This window comes from Rhinolophus sinicus, linkage group LG03 (genome assembly GCF_036562045.2).
Source record: "Rhinolophus sinicus isolate RSC01 linkage group LG03, ASM3656204v1, whole genome shotgun sequence".
Taxonomy (NCBI): Eukaryota; Metazoa; Chordata; class Mammalia; order Chiroptera; family Rhinolophidae; genus Rhinolophus; species Rhinolophus sinicus.
Window position 1 is genome coordinate 172,544,229 of NC_133753.1, and position 18,062 is coordinate 172,562,290.

The 18,062-nt window shown below is 36.6% G+C and overlaps 1 protein-coding gene across 1 annotated transcript in view; it reads right to left on the minus strand.

Moving 5' to 3' along the window:
* C7 (complement C7) overlaps nt 1-17,740 on the minus strand; it is a 44,873-nt gene extending 27,133 nt beyond the window's left edge. Inside the window, exons 1-8 of the mRNA XM_019737256.2 lie at nt 17,607-17,740; nt 14,472-14,527; nt 12,475-12,550; nt 9,285-9,426; nt 7,263-7,410; nt 5,931-6,069; nt 1,974-2,147; nt 491-734 (exon numbers count right to left, since the gene is read on the minus strand). Coding sequence (XP_019592815.2) covers nt 491-734; nt 1,974-2,147; nt 5,931-6,069; nt 7,263-7,410; nt 9,285-9,426; nt 12,475-12,550; nt 14,472-14,527; nt 17,607-17,612 — 985 coding nt within the window. The 5' untranslated portion in view covers nt 17,613-17,740. The remainder of the gene's footprint in view (nt 1-490; nt 735-1,973; nt 2,148-5,930; nt 6,070-7,262; nt 7,411-9,284; nt 9,427-12,474; nt 12,551-14,471; nt 14,528-17,606) is intronic.
* Nucleotides 17,741-18,062: the final 322 nt, after the last annotated feature.

Here is an 18,062-nt window from a genome sequence, read left to right on the forward strand (position 1 = left end):
AGCCAATAAATTTAAGCCATTGTTACAAGTATTATTAGGTAGCAAGCAAACTTGTGCTATCCAGAGCACATTTTTTTAAAAGGAATGTTGAATGTTAAACAGAGATAAATGAAATACTGCTTTAAAACATCTTGATTTCTGTAATAACAGTAAATTCCTCATTAGTTTTCATCGAGGAATGTTATTTAATCTGAGAAATGTGAAAGGTTAAAAACTATTCTAAACATCCAATCAATACCCTCTGGAGATAGCCAATAATGATAATGGTTTAATTCACACTTCACGGCACTGTCTAAAAGAGTAGGCAGGCTTTCTTAAAGCCTGTAAGATTTTGAGTAGAGTATAATGGATTCTTGCAGCTTTGGATTCCTTTGCAATTTCATTTCTATTTCTCCTATTTTAAAGTTCTAAAGTATAAGTTAGCTACATGTTATTTCCCCATTACAACCCCTGAAATGTTTTTATATAAGTTTTTTTTTAAATACTCTACCATGTTGTTTCATTAGTTCTGTGTCCATATAAAATAGAACTTTGTATTCTCCTCCTAAGGATCCAGACTGCAGATAATGTGTCCCGTATGTGTCGATTAATTGTCGGTAGGCACTGTAGTCATACAGAGAGGGAAGATGGGAGAGTTCCTTCCAGAAGGGCTCAGCGAGTTGTAAAAATTCCGGATTGTTATTGATAAACTGAGCCACTTCCACTGTGTTCTGAACAACCAACAATTGATAACTCTGTGGGAGGAAGAAAGAATAAAAGGAGTTTTAGTTTCCCTATCCATTGTCTCCATCAAGTGCCATCTTCATTAATTTTTATTTTAGGTGCATGCTTAGGTCTCTTCTGGGCCCACTCACTTAAGGCAATCAAAGGGATTTTTTAAATCCCAAGTAGGAATAATATCTGAGGAATGTCATGGTAATTTCTTTTAAACCTTTAAAACCCAAGACCAGTTGTTATGCCATCCTCAGCTACAAAAAAGAGAATCAACTTCACTAACTGCTAAATAATCTCACAAATAAGTATATAAAATAATGTGTCCCTACAGTCCATATCTTGACAATGACTAATAGGTAGGGTGGCTGTATAATTATCTCCAATACCGGTATATTTGCAAGTTAAGCCACTTTATAATGAGGTATTTTAAATACTTCTAATTAAACATCTTTTAATGAAATCTAAGACAGATCTACCTTACACCAAATCCTCACTTATGTGAACAATATAAGATGAAGATGATAAATGTTTTTACAGCTCGTATTTCCACAGTCAGCTTCTTAATCATAAAACAAAATCAGTATTCTTTTATACCTCCCTTGTGTGATTTATGAGTTAAGTTACTGGCTTTAAGATAAAATATGCATATTGTGAATGATGATCAGCCTGAAAATGTTTTCAGCATTACATGTGTATCAGTTAGTACAATCCATGTCAACTGTTCAGGTTGCCCAAGATGAAAATTTTGAAATTTCAAAACAACAAAATGTCTCAAAATAAGCATTTTAACTTCCTCATATGAAAATTTGGGTATCTCAAAAGTAATAAAGTGTTTTAAAAGTTTTTAATTTCACACACCTTCTAAAAAAGATTCTAGTGTTAGCATTTAGGAAGCACACCTTAATTGGATTTTTAAAATTATAATTTTAACACTAAAAAATAGTAGCATCAGTTACCATAGGTGAGAAATTCAGGGCCGTTTTAACCAGAAGATTGGAAAGTAATGGGTGTGTTTTTTAACAATTTTCAAATTAAGTACAAATACTTTAATGAAAATATAAAAAGTATAAATATATCAAAGAGAGTTAAGAAGACCAGATTGTACCTTTTAAAGAATTATATTGTATTATCTCTTTACAGAAGATACTATTGACCTATTTAAAAAGTGAAAGCTGATCCTCTTGGTAAATACACTTTTGTTAATGCTACAAATACTTAAACCAGTAACATGAGAAAGTTAAATAATATTTCATACTAACCTTTTTCTTCTGGTTTTCAATGTAATTTGAATTATGATTATATGAAGAAGAAGAAGATGAAAATATAAACAAAAAATTTTTCCTTCCAGATGATGACTGTTCTGTTGATGTACTCTTTACATAAGACCAGCTACTGTTGTAATATTCATAATTAAAATCATTATTTATTTTCACCTATAAAGAAAATGAAAAATTTTGCTATAACTAAATTAACGCCTTGGATATAATCAAGAATCTTTTGTCATAGATCCTTTAATGTGGATACTTTCTTCATACAATCTTCTCTCAAAGACAAAGCTCTTCATTGACACAAAACAACTGTGCCTCTCATTAAGATGAGGCCTGTATGAGTATAAGGAATAGAGTTCATTTTATAATTACTCTTTGTTAAGCAGGAAACATGGTATCAATAATGGCAATCCCAAGTGATTCCACAAAATTTTATCTGTGTACACAAATCTTCCATTTTCCTTTAATGTCAATATTTAGGCCAGAAGTGAGCAAATTAACAAGGCCACACTAGCAAAGAACTACAAAGCATTTGGCTCTTGATTTTTTTGTCTAATAGAGAGGAACAGAGATGCAAACAGGTTACGTGAAACAATCAAATTCTTTGGACTTTGTTTTGGAATGTTCTATGTGATCCAGTAATAGATTTCCAGTTCTCTTATAATTTATGCAAATAAGCTCCTAAGCTGTTTAGTTCAGCATCTCCTCCCTCCCATCTACTCTACACACAAGAATCATCCTTTTTCAAGGTAGTATGATAGTCTTAAATTGTCCTTAATTAATCCTCTCTTCCTTCCAGCTTAGATCCTGGATGCCCCTGAACTGATCCTTCCTCTGAAACCATAAATTCAAACATTCTACATTCTGATATCTCTTACTTTTTTTTGACTCTCATTCTATTACGGCCACATCTGTCATTCAGCTTCATAGAGAGAAGTTAATCAATGTATTTTCCCTCTTTCTCCCTATCAGCACCTTCATTTTCTCACTTCCTTCCTGTTGCAGTTAAGCTTTGTGGTTTATGACTTCAACCATTTCATTCTCTTGCCAGCGAACTTCACTTCCTTGCCTAGATATGTCCTGCCACCATATTTGTCTGGCAAAAACTCAACCCTGGATCAATGCTTGCAGCCAAACTACCTAGCACGACTATAGGAAAATCACACAACTACAGACTGGTGTCACTATAAGTCCATACATGACTTCCAACCTCAGTGAAACCCTCAACACATTCTAGCAATCCTATATTTGAACTATGGGGGACATTCATTGCCTCCATAGCTGCACTGGGGTTTAGCACTTTAATGATTGACTTACTGCCTATTGCTTCCACCTCACTTCCCTCAGGCTGGATCCTCAAAACATCTATATACTTCCCTCAATAGCAGGCTGTTATTTCCCTCCATTGTGACAAACACCTACAAATTTGGTGACTGGAAAGGCATTTCAGATGCCAATCCAAAACCCAAGCCATGCTGAGGAAAACAAATATTAGCATTATGCTGTTTTTAAATTATTCCTCTTCTTCAGAAGCTGCAGAATTCCAGCATGTCTACATTCCAACTATGTCAGATATTCTCTTCCTTATTATTTTCTCTGCTCTGTAACTTTCTCAGTTTGTTGCAAATTTTGCCATTCTTCCGCTTATCATTATGAAAAGACTACCAACACATCCTCCTAGGAATAAAAGGAGAAAAATTCTCTACAAATGCTTATCTCACTTTCTCCCTTCTGACCACAGGTTAAATTACAATAGATATCATTCGCCATGTGGAATTTAGAATTGAAAAGCAATTAAATATAATACATTGGGAGAATAAAATATAGTAGAGAAATAAAGGGCTGTGAAGCCTGACAGACTGGATCCAAGCTCTACTACTTATTAATTTGGTGACTTGGAGCAAATCAGCTGAAGTCCTCTGAGCCTCAATGTCAACATATATAAAATACTAAAATATTTACTTACCTTCCAAAGATCCTGTGAAGATTTAACCTATACAAATTGACTAAAAGAGTGTAGACGCCACAGTAAATATTCAAAAATTGGTAGCTACAATAATTTTTCAGATCAGTTTCACTTTCCATTTTGATGATTCAATAACTCTTCAATGTAATTGATTCTATTGTAAATTGGAGGATGGTGTGTTTGCTATTTATAATCAGAACTGCTTTCTGCAGAGGGTTAATTTTGGTAAACAAGGGCTCTTCTGTCTGAATACCCTAATAGTTTTGGTTTACAAATTTGAGAGTAATAGATAAGGAGTACTGAATTGGAAATTTGGGGCGGTCTGGGAAGAAAGGTGGAAAGCAGTGGGAGAGGAGATCTTGGAAGAGGACAACAAGAAAGAGGCTGGGAGGAGGTGGAGCCGTTGGGAAGCTACTCAGTGGGTGCTCTCAGCTGATGTGTCTGATAAGCTTTTCCTATGCTGAGATCAAAGCAATCTCAGGAGGTTGAAAAGAAAAGAGAGCAGAAAAGAAAAGAAAAGAGAAAAGAAAAGTTAGAGGCTAAAACAGATAAGGCCAAACACTGCACTTTTTGAGATGGTGGAAGGAAAGACATGTTAAGATGGAGGATGTCAACTGCTTTTGTTGAATGTGTTTGCAGTATTGCAACAGAAAAAAAATCTCTCCTCTGTATCTTCAGGACTGTCCTCCAAAGCCATAAATATTTTGGTGTGAGTAGATTTTGTGTTGCAGTCAAGAAACAGGATCAGTCTAGGTGTGTATGACAGAAAAGGCATGCAAGAAGCAAAAGCCGAGAGCCAGAGGCCATCCTGAGATCATAAGCAAAATAAACGTAAACCTCAGGCAATGTGGAAGGCCACTGGAGCACAGACCATTCTTCCACACTGTTGGTGGGGGTATAAACTGATACATCCGTGTTGGAAACTTGGCCTAGTAAAGCGTACCACAGACAAGGCAGCAATTCAAGTTCCGGGTGTATGCCCTAGAGAAATTCTACCTCATTTTGCATGGAACTCATGCACAAAAATGTTCAAGGCATTTTCATAAGAAAAAAATTGGAACAGCAATAAAAATGCCATCTATATCAGCATGAAAAAACTTCAAAATCATAATTTTGAGTGAAAAAATAATCCATAGAAGAATATAGAGTATACAAGTTATTTACAAAATGGCCAAAAAGCCAAAACGAAATTACAAGTTTTTATTTAGAGACAAAGATGTATGGGATAAACATATACAAAAAAACAAGGAAATGATTAATACAAAATATGAGATAGTATTGCCTGGGAAGTGGGGGTGAGGAGAATGTGATCAGAGAGGGGTAAATGGGAACATTTAAGTCACTGGTAATATTCTGTTTGTTAAGGTGGATGATGGGCACATATGGGCATTTGTTTTATTAATTTTCATCAAACTAAATGTATATGTCATTCACACGCATATGAAATATTTCACAATTTAAGAATATGGTGATGGAAGGAGAACTGACTCTGCGGGTGAGCACACAATGTGATATATGGAAGATGTATTACAGAATTGTATACTTGAAACCTATGTCATTTTACTAACCATTGTCATTGCAATGAATTTCATTTAAAACAATAAATTTAAAAAAGAATTAAAGCACTTTTAAGTGAGATTACATTGTAACAGTGTAAAGGAATTGATCATTCCAGTCCTGGCCAGGGCCTTGATTTCTAACACTTATGCAGGGACAGACCATAAGGTCTTGGGCCCACATGGAACAGGCAAAATGAAAATGAAGCAAAAGTGTATTTCAGCTTAAATGACAAGTTACCATGACCCTGTACTTCAGTTACATGATATGTATTCTTTTTAAGCCCATATAAAACATTTATAAGAACTGACCACATATTAGATGAAAATAAATTTTCAACCAATACCAAAAAATAAATATATAAATAAGGATCTCTGGCAATAATTCACAGATTAGAAATAAATAAAATAAATGTAATTAAGTACCTGAAATGTATAGGAGAGGATATTTCCACTCAGTCTGTAGAAATCTTGTCTATCCCCACTAAACACTTTTCTGCATTGACCACCAAAACTTTTCGTGTTGATGACTCTGTTCCTAAACTGGCCAGTGAGTGCATTGTAACTGTTTGAAGAAGGAGAAGGAGGAGGAGGAGGGAGAGGAGGAGGAGGGGGAAGAGGGGGAGGGGGAGGACGAGAAAGGGGAGGGGGAGGGGGAGTGGGAGGGGGAGAAAGGAGAGGAGGAAGAAAAGGCAATTAATAACCAGAAATTGAACTTGCTGGAAAAGGCATCATTAAAGAACTCTAGAAATTCCGGAAATACATTACGGTTAACCATATCTTGAGAGAGCTCAAATAAAGAGAACAGTGTCCTAATGCACACCATACATTATCCAACCTCCCTTGCTTCGTATAATAGCTAAAACTAACACCTGCGAAAACCCAACATCTTTTAAGCCTAAGAACATGTTTGGGAAATATACAGCCCTTTTGTATCTATGGCAACAGCTCATTTTGAACTGAATCTATGGATAAAACCAATACAATTGAGATTACTCTTGGCTCTCTGCAACGAATTTCAACTAATTGTCTCTTAGCATGCTGACTGGCATCCTCTAATTTTACCTTCTCTGTTAATGAATTTTTAAATATTATGTAAAAAAATCACATCTATCATTCTATAATACATTGCTTTAAAGCCTTGAAATCTTGAGTCTGGCCCTTAAAATTTCTTCAGAATTCTTTTTGAAAAGGCATACATGGGATTGTCCCAACTTTACTTGGAAATGAAAGTTCCCAGCTAGTTTGGGCAATTACTTTTCAGCCTGAATATTCGAACACACTACTTTATCTCTTCTTTCCCTGCTCTCATGTTATTGTCTTCATTCTCTTGAATAGCCCCACCTCACTGAATCAGTTCTCTCTCTCTCTCTCTCTCTCTCTCTCCCCCTCTCTCTCTTCCTCTTTCCTTCTCTCTCCCCCTCTCCTCTCTCTCTCCTTTTTTCTCTCCCATAGGATGACCAACCATGCAGGTTTTTCCAGGTCTGAGGGGTTTCCCTGGATGCAAGACTCTCAGTGCTAAAACCAGGACAGTTCAGGAATAATTGGTCAACTCTATACCTACAGGTATGATGATATGAATTTAAGAATTGTTTCAGGATATGGTAAAGACATCTGAGGAAAAGCCTTAGTTATTAGGCAATTTGTTATTAGACTTACAAATAAATAAATAAATAAATAAATAAATAAATAAATAAATAAATAAAAATGAAAAATCATAACCCATCAATGTGCACAAGAGGCTGCCCTGCACCTTACCCATTTCCAGTAAGTTCTATGTTGGGAGGAGGTTTATGAAGGTCACAGGCATGTCTGCTTTCTGAGTCCTCACATCTGTCTTCATCAGCGCCATCTTCTTCACAGTCAGAATCCCCGTTGCAAACCAAAGATTTGCTGATGCATTGACCTAACCACAAGAAAAGCCGCCACACAAAAATAAGAGGGAAGAAGGGGGATTGAAAAGATTTTGCCCCCAACCCTCAGCACTGACATTCTAATATGAATTTGACATAAGTCCTCAGTGTGTCCAGGAAAGGACTAGTGATTATTTTGGTCCTCCTTTTACAACACACAAAATGGATTCTGACCTTGGCCGGACACAAAATTGAAAATAGAACCCAAATTCCAATTCCAGGCTCTCACCAATAAGCATCAGGCAATTTGTCTGAATCCTCCAAAATCATACAATGTCAAACACTGTGAAGATAGATTGACTTCTTATCCTTCGACTTTTGGTTTCTTTTCTGTAATCACTGACCAAAATGCCCAAGTCCTGCTTTCCGTGGTGATTTAGATGTGCAAGCTTTGAGAGCATGGGAACTGAGTCAAAAGTTTAAAATTCAACCTTTCTTTAGCACCTACTCTGTGTAAGACACTCTTCTGGGTGTAGGGATACACGTATGAATAAAAATAGTATTTGTCAGGTTTTTCACACACTTTCCAATCTAATAAGAAAGACTATGAAGACATAGATAAATACAATTCAACAACATAATTGTTGTGATAGACATAAGCCCAGGGTACCAAGGAAGTGCTCGAGGGTACAAATGATCTAGCCCCTGCCCACCTCCCCCCATCATGTGCAGCCATTCTACTGGATTCCTATGTCGTAGTCATACTGAATCATTTACATGAATAAAAAGCCAGGCTTTCTGACATCTCCTCTGACCTTGGACTTACAGTTCTGTCAGCTGAGAAGGGATTTCTCTACCTACACCTACTCGTCCTTGAAGAATCAAATCACACATTATGTCCTCTCAGAAACCATGCCTATCCCACATGCTATGACGCATGTCCTTCCTCTCTGTCCTCATAGCATGCACTGTATACAACTGTCCTGATAGTATAGCATGACACCCTCGATCCAATACAGCAAACATTTGTTGAGAGTTGACTATGTGCCAGGCACTTCTTATGCAAAAATGAAATATAATCCATGTCTTCAAGGGGTTCAAAGTCTACCAACAGACATCCAGGCCCACAAATACTCCAGATTACAGATAGTACAATGTACATAGAGCTAATTTATTAATTAGCTCCATCAGTTGAGGGTTTAGGGAAGGCTTCCCAAAGGCGGTGTCATCTAATTTGGGTTTTGAAAGTGAAACAGGACTTTGACAGGTATTGTTAAGGAACATTTCTAACATAGAGATTATGTATATACTATTCTGCCCACAAAATTTTAAATACTTTTGAGGGAAGACGCTATGTATTTCATTTCTAAATCCACAACTTTCATCACTATAACTGAAACATAACAAGAATAATAAATGTTTGCTAAAGATTGTTGAATTACTCTGACTGCACAAATGTACCATAGACAATAAATCAAATAATAATGACGAAACTATGTTTCAGTTACCCCGTGCATAGGGGTGACCTGTATTGCTCCTTGATTAGCTATTAGAGTTGCTTTTCTTATAAACATAATAATAATTTTGGTAACACTGTTTCGGCCCAATCTCAGAACACATACCAGACGAATTCTACGTCTTCCCCAAAAATGCAACATGAAGAAGTATTTGGGTCTGTCAATAGCCATATTTCTTTTCAAAGAAGCAAAGAACATCCCTGCTTTTATTACCAGATGCCTCCCCATGCATTTGAAAGAATGATAGTTGAGTGTGTGATTATGAAGCCAACAAAAAAGCCGACTGCTATTTGGGGAAAATTTATAAGCCAATATAAATTCAGTAAAATTCAACAAACATATACTGAGTAGTTTAAACAAATAACATTTGAATTTACATGCTTCACGCTAAGGCTATGGAAAACAAATACCTGAAAAACACCGGAAACGCTCTCCACATCCATCTTCTGTTGGACATCCTAGAGTAGGTTCACACGATTGTGTTTGAAAAGCACTGCCGCTGCAAGGTTGGCCACCATACTGCCCATAAACAGCAACTGACCGCCTGCGAGTCTAAACAAAAACCAGCAGTGCTTTTCGCTAGCTCCAGATTCCTTTATCTAAGAAATAAAATCTAAGAGAAATTAATACAACTGGAGAAGCAACATTTGGGAAATGGTTCTGGTGTCCTACAGAAGTAAAATCTCCAAAATCAACGAACCCACAGACCCACCCGTCCTTGAACCCAGTGACACATGGGTTATTATTTATAGAGCGCTTCCAGCTATGTATTTACTCTCAGTGTTTAGTGCTAAAAAATAAAAATAAAAATAGTGAATCTTTAAGAAAGTAACCAGAAAGAGTTAGCTGGGTAGATATATAAGAAAATAGACTGTAATATAGAATAATTAATGTGTTTGCCAAAGGTATGGACCAAGAGCTAGTTAGAAAGGTGAATATGAATTTCACTGGAGGGAGGGTAAGGGTACTGGGAAGGAGGTTGAGATGAGGTGGAGTTTGGAAAACATTTTTAAAAAGTTGTGGTAACTCATTTGAGTTGAATGTTAAGCCTTCTTCAGGAAAAGCAAGGCAAGGCAAAACAATCCAACAAAAAATAAGTTAATATGGAAGTCAAATTTATAAAACAGAAGCCCAAGCAGTCCAGAGGTGAAGTCACATCTACAATGGAATTTTATGAGACAATCAAAGTCATTGACCTCTGAAATGGGAAATATGTCAAAAGCAAATGTGGCATGGGATGGAGTTGGGGGGAAAGTAGGGTAAGTTGAAGAAATCATCAAGCCAAATGAGAAACAAATAAGCATACCAAAGTTCACTTAATAGGAATGAACACATGTATCCAATGTTTAAACAAAAAGAAAGATCTACAAAATCCTTTTCCTCCCCAAAGGCAATCAAAGGTGCATCTTTTAGCCTCTTCCTATGCTCACCTCTTCCTCATTAATGAAAAGGAACAAAATCTGAGATTCCAGAGAATTTAATACTTAAGCAAAGACCAACAGGGCAGGCTAGATACATTGAATCTGTTCCTCCCTTTGACATTGGGTTAGAAGTGGGGATTCCTTGGGACAAAGAGTCACAGTAATGGGATTTGAACACTGAGCGGTTTGCATCAGCCTGGGTCCGGCTCTGGCACCCATTATTGCATCTAAGCAGAGGCACCATAGAGGAATGTCAGTGGGGAATGGAACTCAGGACAGTTTCTTAACAAGGTTTTGGTTTCTGTATTTAAATGGTGAAGACACCTTTCCTGTATGGCTCATTAATTGGTCATTTTCTGAAGTTCCAGAGCACAGTCTGTGTTGTTTGTGTAAGTAAAGTTTCACCTCTCCATATCCCAGGATGACCTTGACAAGGGATCACCCTCAGCAGTCTCATTCTCACCTGTCAAATTCTGGTCTTATGACCCCTTTTTCATTTTCACTTGTCTCTTTCTGGATGAAAATTTTCATTTTATAAGCTAGGGATATATCTATCCATGATGACACTTCACTCAAAGAAAAATATTACTAATATGAAAAACACCTTCTAGCTATTTCAATTTAGTGTTCTTTCTTAACTTGCTTTTAAATTATAAAAATGTTTTCTGTGATTAGTGTTTGTTTGATGTTTGCTTTGTTATTCATGTACTTGTTTGCCTGTAATCAGAGTCATCAGTATTATATTTGCCAGAAGCCAAATTCTGCATTTGTGTAACTTGTTTTGTCAATACCATTCATGGAGGTACTAAATAAATGATGAAAATGATAGTTATGGTGATGTTTCCAAATTATTTCTGTAATATGTTTCTGTTATTTCAATAATTAAAAAATAAATATTAAATACACAGCTGCATCCAAACTGATCCACCTTAAAATATTTTACAAATATTAAATTATGTTGTGTACCTAAAACTAATATAATGCTATCTGTCAATTATATTTCAATAAAAAATACTTAACCGCTCAAAGATTCAGAACCTTTAAAATAAACATTGTATTTTTGGAATTTATCCTAAGACAATTATCAGAAAAGAGGACATATATCTATGTATAAAAATGTTCATTAAAGTTTTATTTATAATAACCAAAAATGTAAATACCTAAATCTCAAACAGTAGGAAAGTAGATAAGTAAAATTTGTATATTCATATAATGAACCATAATCCAGCTTTTAAAATTCAAGCTGATAGTACAATGTGAGGTTAAAATACTAGAATACAAAACTATAATCAAATAATCCTATTTTTAAAAAATTGTAAACAAACAGAAAGAAAACAAATTGAAAGAAATAAATACCAAAATGCTGGTATATTGGTTTCTACTAAATGGTGAAAATATAAGTAGTATTTTCTTTATTTATACTTTCTGTTTTATCTCCAATGAATAATTTATAAGCAGGAAAAAAGATATTTTGATACTTTATTTTTATTTCGTAAGTATTAAACTTTAATATAAATAAAGTACAGCACAGAGAATGTGGTCAATAATGTTCCAACAACTATGTATAGTGCCAGGTGGGTACCAGACTAATCGGGGGATCTCTGCACAAATTATGTAAATGTTGAACCACTGTGCTGTATATCTGAAACTAATACAAAATAATATTGAATTTCAACTGCAACTGCAAAAAATAAATAAATAATTTAAAAAAAAATAATTGAACTTCATAGCATCAGAAAATATTTGACTTTTCATGGTCATTCACCATTTGTCAGGTAAAGAAAAGCAGTCATTTTGCTACTTGTTAGTGTTTGTTTCAAATAGTAAGAAACGTTGAACCCAATAAATATGAAACAGATTTTGAATTATCTACTAACTCTATTTCATGCTGTTTTCATCTCTCTAATAGCTCATGAGTTAGTGAGTTGCTTTTCATTTTTATCCTATGTAGATCTCTAGGCTCAAATGTAAGATTTAGAAAAGTCCTGCAAGAAAAGTTAGAATGCAGAAATCACTTTACTATAATATTCATTATTAAATAAGTTATATTTTTTCTTTAAAATTATTAATTATATTTTTAAGAAATAAAACATAGCATTCAAAAGTTAATGCCATTTTCTCCATACCTAAGCTATTTCTGCATGTAAATAATACACACAAAGTTTTTGCATGGTCCTACCTGAGACTTAGTACAACCATTGCATTCTGACCAAGGGCCAAAGGAATCCCACTGGCAATTGACGGGAGAGGAGGCACTGTCAGTGTTCATCACAAAGCAGGTAGAAAGATAAGAGACAGGGGACACAAAGAATAGTTAAAACTTGCTTCACAATTTTTTTCCCCAGAGGCACCAAAAGTATTAAAAAAATATATAAATTATATATGTAAAAAGAATCCACTGTTAGAGATTAACATTTATTAAACAGCTATAATGTACAAGGCACTATGTAGACACTCGAGTTGTAGACACATTAAGCGAGATAGGTCACTGACCATTGAAAGAGGGGAAGACAAAAACACAGATGCATAAACAAATAATCATAAAACAATAATACAACCACAATCCATAATACAGTATATCTAGTTTGAAAGATTTCATAACAAATGTGCACAGTATAATATGTTGTGGCAATATAGATAAGGGAGTGTTCAGAGTTGGGAAGAATAAGTGAGAAGACACAGGAGGAAGGTATTATAGCCTTTGAAAGGATTCTAAATGATTAGTGGAAGAGTTATACAGAAACTCTTAACTGGGAGACAAGAAGCTCTAGAAAGACCCTCTGAGAAGTGGGAAACTAAAAACTGGCCAAGGCTAATTGGACAGGAGTTTATTTTTCAACTCTCCCCTGTTTACTTAGGCCACTTCTTAAGCACACACCCATATAGGGGAAATTTGGGCTTAAACAATTCCACTCAAATAAAATACATGTGGCAGATGGTGAGTTGACTTCCATGCATATTGGGGAAATTTAAGCCTAAACAATTCCAGTCAAATAAAACACATGTGGCAGATGGTGAGTTGACTCCCATGCATACAGGGGAAATTTGAGCTTAAACAATTCCACTCAAATAAAATACATGTGGCAGATGATGAGTTGACTCCCATGCAATGCTTGACTCCAGTTGCGTCAAGGGGGTCACATGGCTTAGACCTAAGAAATTCAGGAAGCCTAGCCTAAAAGCACACTTACAAAGGGTAAAGGAATGAAGACTCTGGGTTTCTGCATTTCGAGCACATTTCTAGCCTTGGAAACATCTTAAGTCATGGTGGTATCTTAAGGATGCCAGGTGACCGTGGAAGTAAGGAGTCCCATTCTGGAGTGTGTACTCAGGTGCTTTTATGGGGCCAACCTTGCTAACCTGTAGTCTTGAGGTGGCCCCAGTGATCCAAATGCCTTAGAATTTTTAACCCTTAAGTAATCTGAACTTGCTATTTTTCTATTTTGTGTCCAAGGGACAGGCTGCAGCCTTCCCCAAACACCAAGGTTGAGGAAGGAAAGCTTGGTTGGCCTCACCTCTGTGCTCCCACAGCACCCTGTTCAGGCCTCTTGCAGAGCCTTTAGCAAATCTGTATTGAAATTGACTGTTTCAAGATCTGAATCACCCACTAGATTCTCAGTGTTGTCTTGGCCCTCTTTGTATCCCCAGTCACTAGCACGGCGCCTGACACATATTCTGATAGTTCGATCAAGTGAACTGACCTGATCCTGTCCCACCAACTGACAATGAAAGCAAAACAAAGCCATGGGTGAATGATTCCAGCTTTCTTTCAAGTCTCAAAAGTCAATAAAACTATTTTCCTACAAAACGCTCAACCTTTAAAATCCAAAGAATATTTTGCAATGACTACGTTTAAAGATCAAATTCTGCTTTAAGCTGTGTAGGGTGGCTGCAAATCTCTGAAATGCAGGTAAAATCTTGGAACTGGGACAAGGAAAAATCTTTGAGCTGGTTTTAATCTTCAGGTTTCTTCCTTATAGAGATAAAATAAAGTAAAATAAAGATAATAATACAACAAGCTTTTGCTTTCACTGCCTTTTCTCAAAATGTGGAAAGATAGTGTTGAATGGATAAACATGCTCAGGCTGCAAAGTAGAAATCTGGCTGTAAAGAATTTACTAACGATAAAAAAATTAATTGTTAATGATTTCCACACACAATCCAAAAAATTCTCACCTTGAAAAACCTGGGAACTCGCCTATAAATCCCACCAAGATGAATAAACTTATTGCCTAGGGAGAAATAAAAGCATTAATTTAGTTTGCAATTTTTTATGAGTTGAAGGGGAATACATTTGTACAAATCAAGATTTGTGATTTAGGAATACAAAGAGTGAAAGAACTATGAAGAAGGCTCAATACCTATGCTTGTCTTTTAAGTTTCCATTTTAAATAAAAATTTAATGTAATTCTGTTGCATGTGCCTCCTACTATATTCATTTCTATGGACAAACAAATTGAAAATGCTCCTGAGTTAAATGATCACACATACTTATTTAGGGTCCCATCATCTTTTAATTCCTTTCTCCACTCTCCTTCTCTCTAACTCCAGTACTCATGAGGACACTCAGAAAGCCTGGAAGAAAGAGTAGTGCCAAGGGCTGCAGAATTAAAAAGGAAACAAACTTCATAAATGAAGAATCAAAAGTCAAGACACATCCCCAGCTAGAGGGGCAGTGATGACCGTCATACTCCTTCATTCTGTGGGTGTCTCCTTCAGTCTGTGAAACACCTCCGAGACCTTTTATAATCATCTTTACATGATACCACCAGCCTAAATATTGGGGATCTGACAGGTTACAAACTTGTATGTAAAATGTGATTGCATATAAAAAGTAGGAAAAGAAATGGACTGAAACATTAACAGTGGTATCTTTCGGTAGAAAAATAATAGATATTATCTTAGTTTTGAACTTAGTTTTGCCAATAAGGTAGCATTGTAATCTGGAAAAGGACATTTTTTTTAGAGACAAAAATACCACCACAGTATAACTGGTAGAAGACAGGTGATAACCTGAGGTCAGTTCGGGGTACAGAGAGAAAGCAGAGGCCCTGACCTGAGACATCACTGTACATGACCACGTCCCAGCCCCATGAGAATCCTGCCTTAGGGTCACAAACCCCATGGTCATCTCAGTCCAGGGAGGAGAGAGTAAAAGGCTGGACCACAGCCAGATTAAAAGGAAGGACTTTTGGCTCTGAAGTCCTTCTGAAACACTTCAAACCCAAGTTATCTCCTATCCAAGGGACACAGAGAAAACCAAGGGGATGGTAGGACCATATTTCTGAATTTAGTTCACATGAGTGGGAGGAAGAGACAAAAGAATACTGCCCCTTAAAAGGCCAGACCTGGAAACCATTTCTCGTGGTATTTTCATAGCACAAGTTTCCTTTCTCTTAAATGTATCACAAAAGCATGCCCTTCACGTTTAGTGTAAAAATATGAATATCTACTTTCAAATATAGATGAGAACTCTGCATGCAACTTGCAGGAAAATAATTTATATTTTGGTATTCTGTCAGACAATTCAAGGATAAAAGTATATTTACTATCATGGCAGAATACCATAATAATCAATGATTGTGAACAAATTATTTTTTTTTAAGATTTAAAATTTTTATTGGGTAGGGGAAGAGGACTTTATTGGGAAACAGTGTGTACTTCCAGGCCTTTTTTCCAAGTCAAGTTGTTGTCCTTTTAGTCTTAGTTGTGGAGGGCGCAGCTAAGCTCCAGGTCCCGTTGCTAGTTGCAGGGCATGCAGCCCACCATCCCTTGCAGGAGTCAAACCGGCAACCTTGTGGTTGAGAGGACGTATTCCAACCAACTGAGCCATCTGGGAGCTCAGCAGCAGCTCAGCTCAAGGTGCCCTGTTCAATTTTAGTTGCAGGGGGCGCTGCCCACCATCCCTTGCAGGACTCGAGGAATCGAACTGGCAACTTTGTGGTTGAGAGGATGCGCTCCAATCAACTGAGCCATCCAGGAGGCAGCTCAGCTCAAGGTGCCGTGTTCAATCTTAGTTGCAGGGGGTGGAGCCCACCATGCCTTGCGGGACTCAGGGAGTTGAACCCGCAACCTTGTGGTTGAGAGCTCACTGGCCCATGTGGGAATCAAACCAGCAGCCTTCAGAGTTAGGAGCATGGAGCTCTAACCGCCTGAGCCTCCGGGCCGGCCCCGTGAACACATTTTTTAAGCACAAAACATTTAGTAAGGTGTCTCATTATAAAATAAGTAAGGAAATCAGTTGATGGTTAATACAAATATTAGGCAAAAGTGTATTGGCTAGATGATGGTAGGAAAAGCATCATATTCTTTTTGAGCTAACAAATATTCTAAAATTTTAAATGAAAATACAAGAAAGAGTAATAGAGATTAGATTACATCCTAATTCTAACTGTGTAGGGTTACTTAGTGTTCTAGCATAATAACGTTAAACAAATTAACGTTGTGATTTCTGTCTAACTTTTAATCATTTAATTCCATGTAATTTCATGCTTGAGTTATTCAAGACCCAATCTCGCTCCTCCTCCCACCCCATTGAAAAGTGAGCATAGATTCAGTATTGCAAATGGAAAGCGTAGAGACCACAAAAGCAATTGAAATTATTGTTCCAGCATTATAATGAAAAAGTTGTAGATTAACTACCAAATTTAATTTGCAATAATAGGAAATGCAGTAACAATTTCAACTTATTTTTGCATCCCAGACATATAGTTTATGATACTAACTTCCGTGTTTGATCCTGTCTTTTGTTGAACAGTAATTTTTTTTTTTTTTCCACACTTGGTCATTTTGCATTGGGTCAGCGTGTGTACTTGCTAAATCTTTCATTTCATTCCATCTGTCTGTAGCTTCTACTCTCACAATCCTGACACTTTCATCCAGAATTCCAAATTCTAAAGTTCCAGAGTCTCCAATTTCTCTTTTCTTGAAAGCTTTTAAATAAGTCAAACCATGGGGGCTCATTGCACTGTTCCAAATCAAACACACACAAAAATACACAGGAGGGAATTTTTCCTTAACAAAGAACAATAATATGTTTGTATTTCTCAATGGCTTTCTCTGGACTTTCATAAACATTTCTCCAGTTTCTGATTCCCAGACCTCTGAACTCATAGTTTAACTGCAAAACAAGGAAAAGGAATTCACTTTGGCTGAACTATTGAATACACTTAAGCAAAAATTTTTTAAATGTCACCCTCAGATCTTTCTCTTCCTTATGTGCCCATGTCCCTTCCTTATTTGAGTTCTTTTAGTTAAGCCTTACTCCCTTTTGAGATAGCTTTGTTTGCAAAAGTAATGAAATAATCTTACCTTCATGTTGGGGAAAACAGTCGAGGTAGAAGAGAGGAAGAAAATTTCTGCTGTGAGCGCCCCGTGAATTTTCAACAGCAGGAAGAGCCCAGCAACCTACACCCTCCCTGTGTCTCCCTACTGGGGAGTCTCTTGGCACTCTTATATAGAGCAAGTACTCCTGAGACTTAGCTCGTAGCCCAATCAGATTCTCCAGGACATAAAGAGCCCGCCCCTGTACTCAGGCTGTGTCTTGAAGCCAGATGCATCTTATCAATCTACACAGGCCTTAGCTCCAGCCAGCTGGGACTATTTGGAAGTTCTGAGAAAACATCTGCAAATCGAGGAAGGCAGCAAATGTTCTCAGTTCAACGTTTAAGTGATTTTCAATCAAAGGAGACTCTGTGTAAGGCAAGGAAAACGCCTCTTTCCTGTCTCAATCTACTAAACCAAGCGGATATTTTCATGATTCTCTTA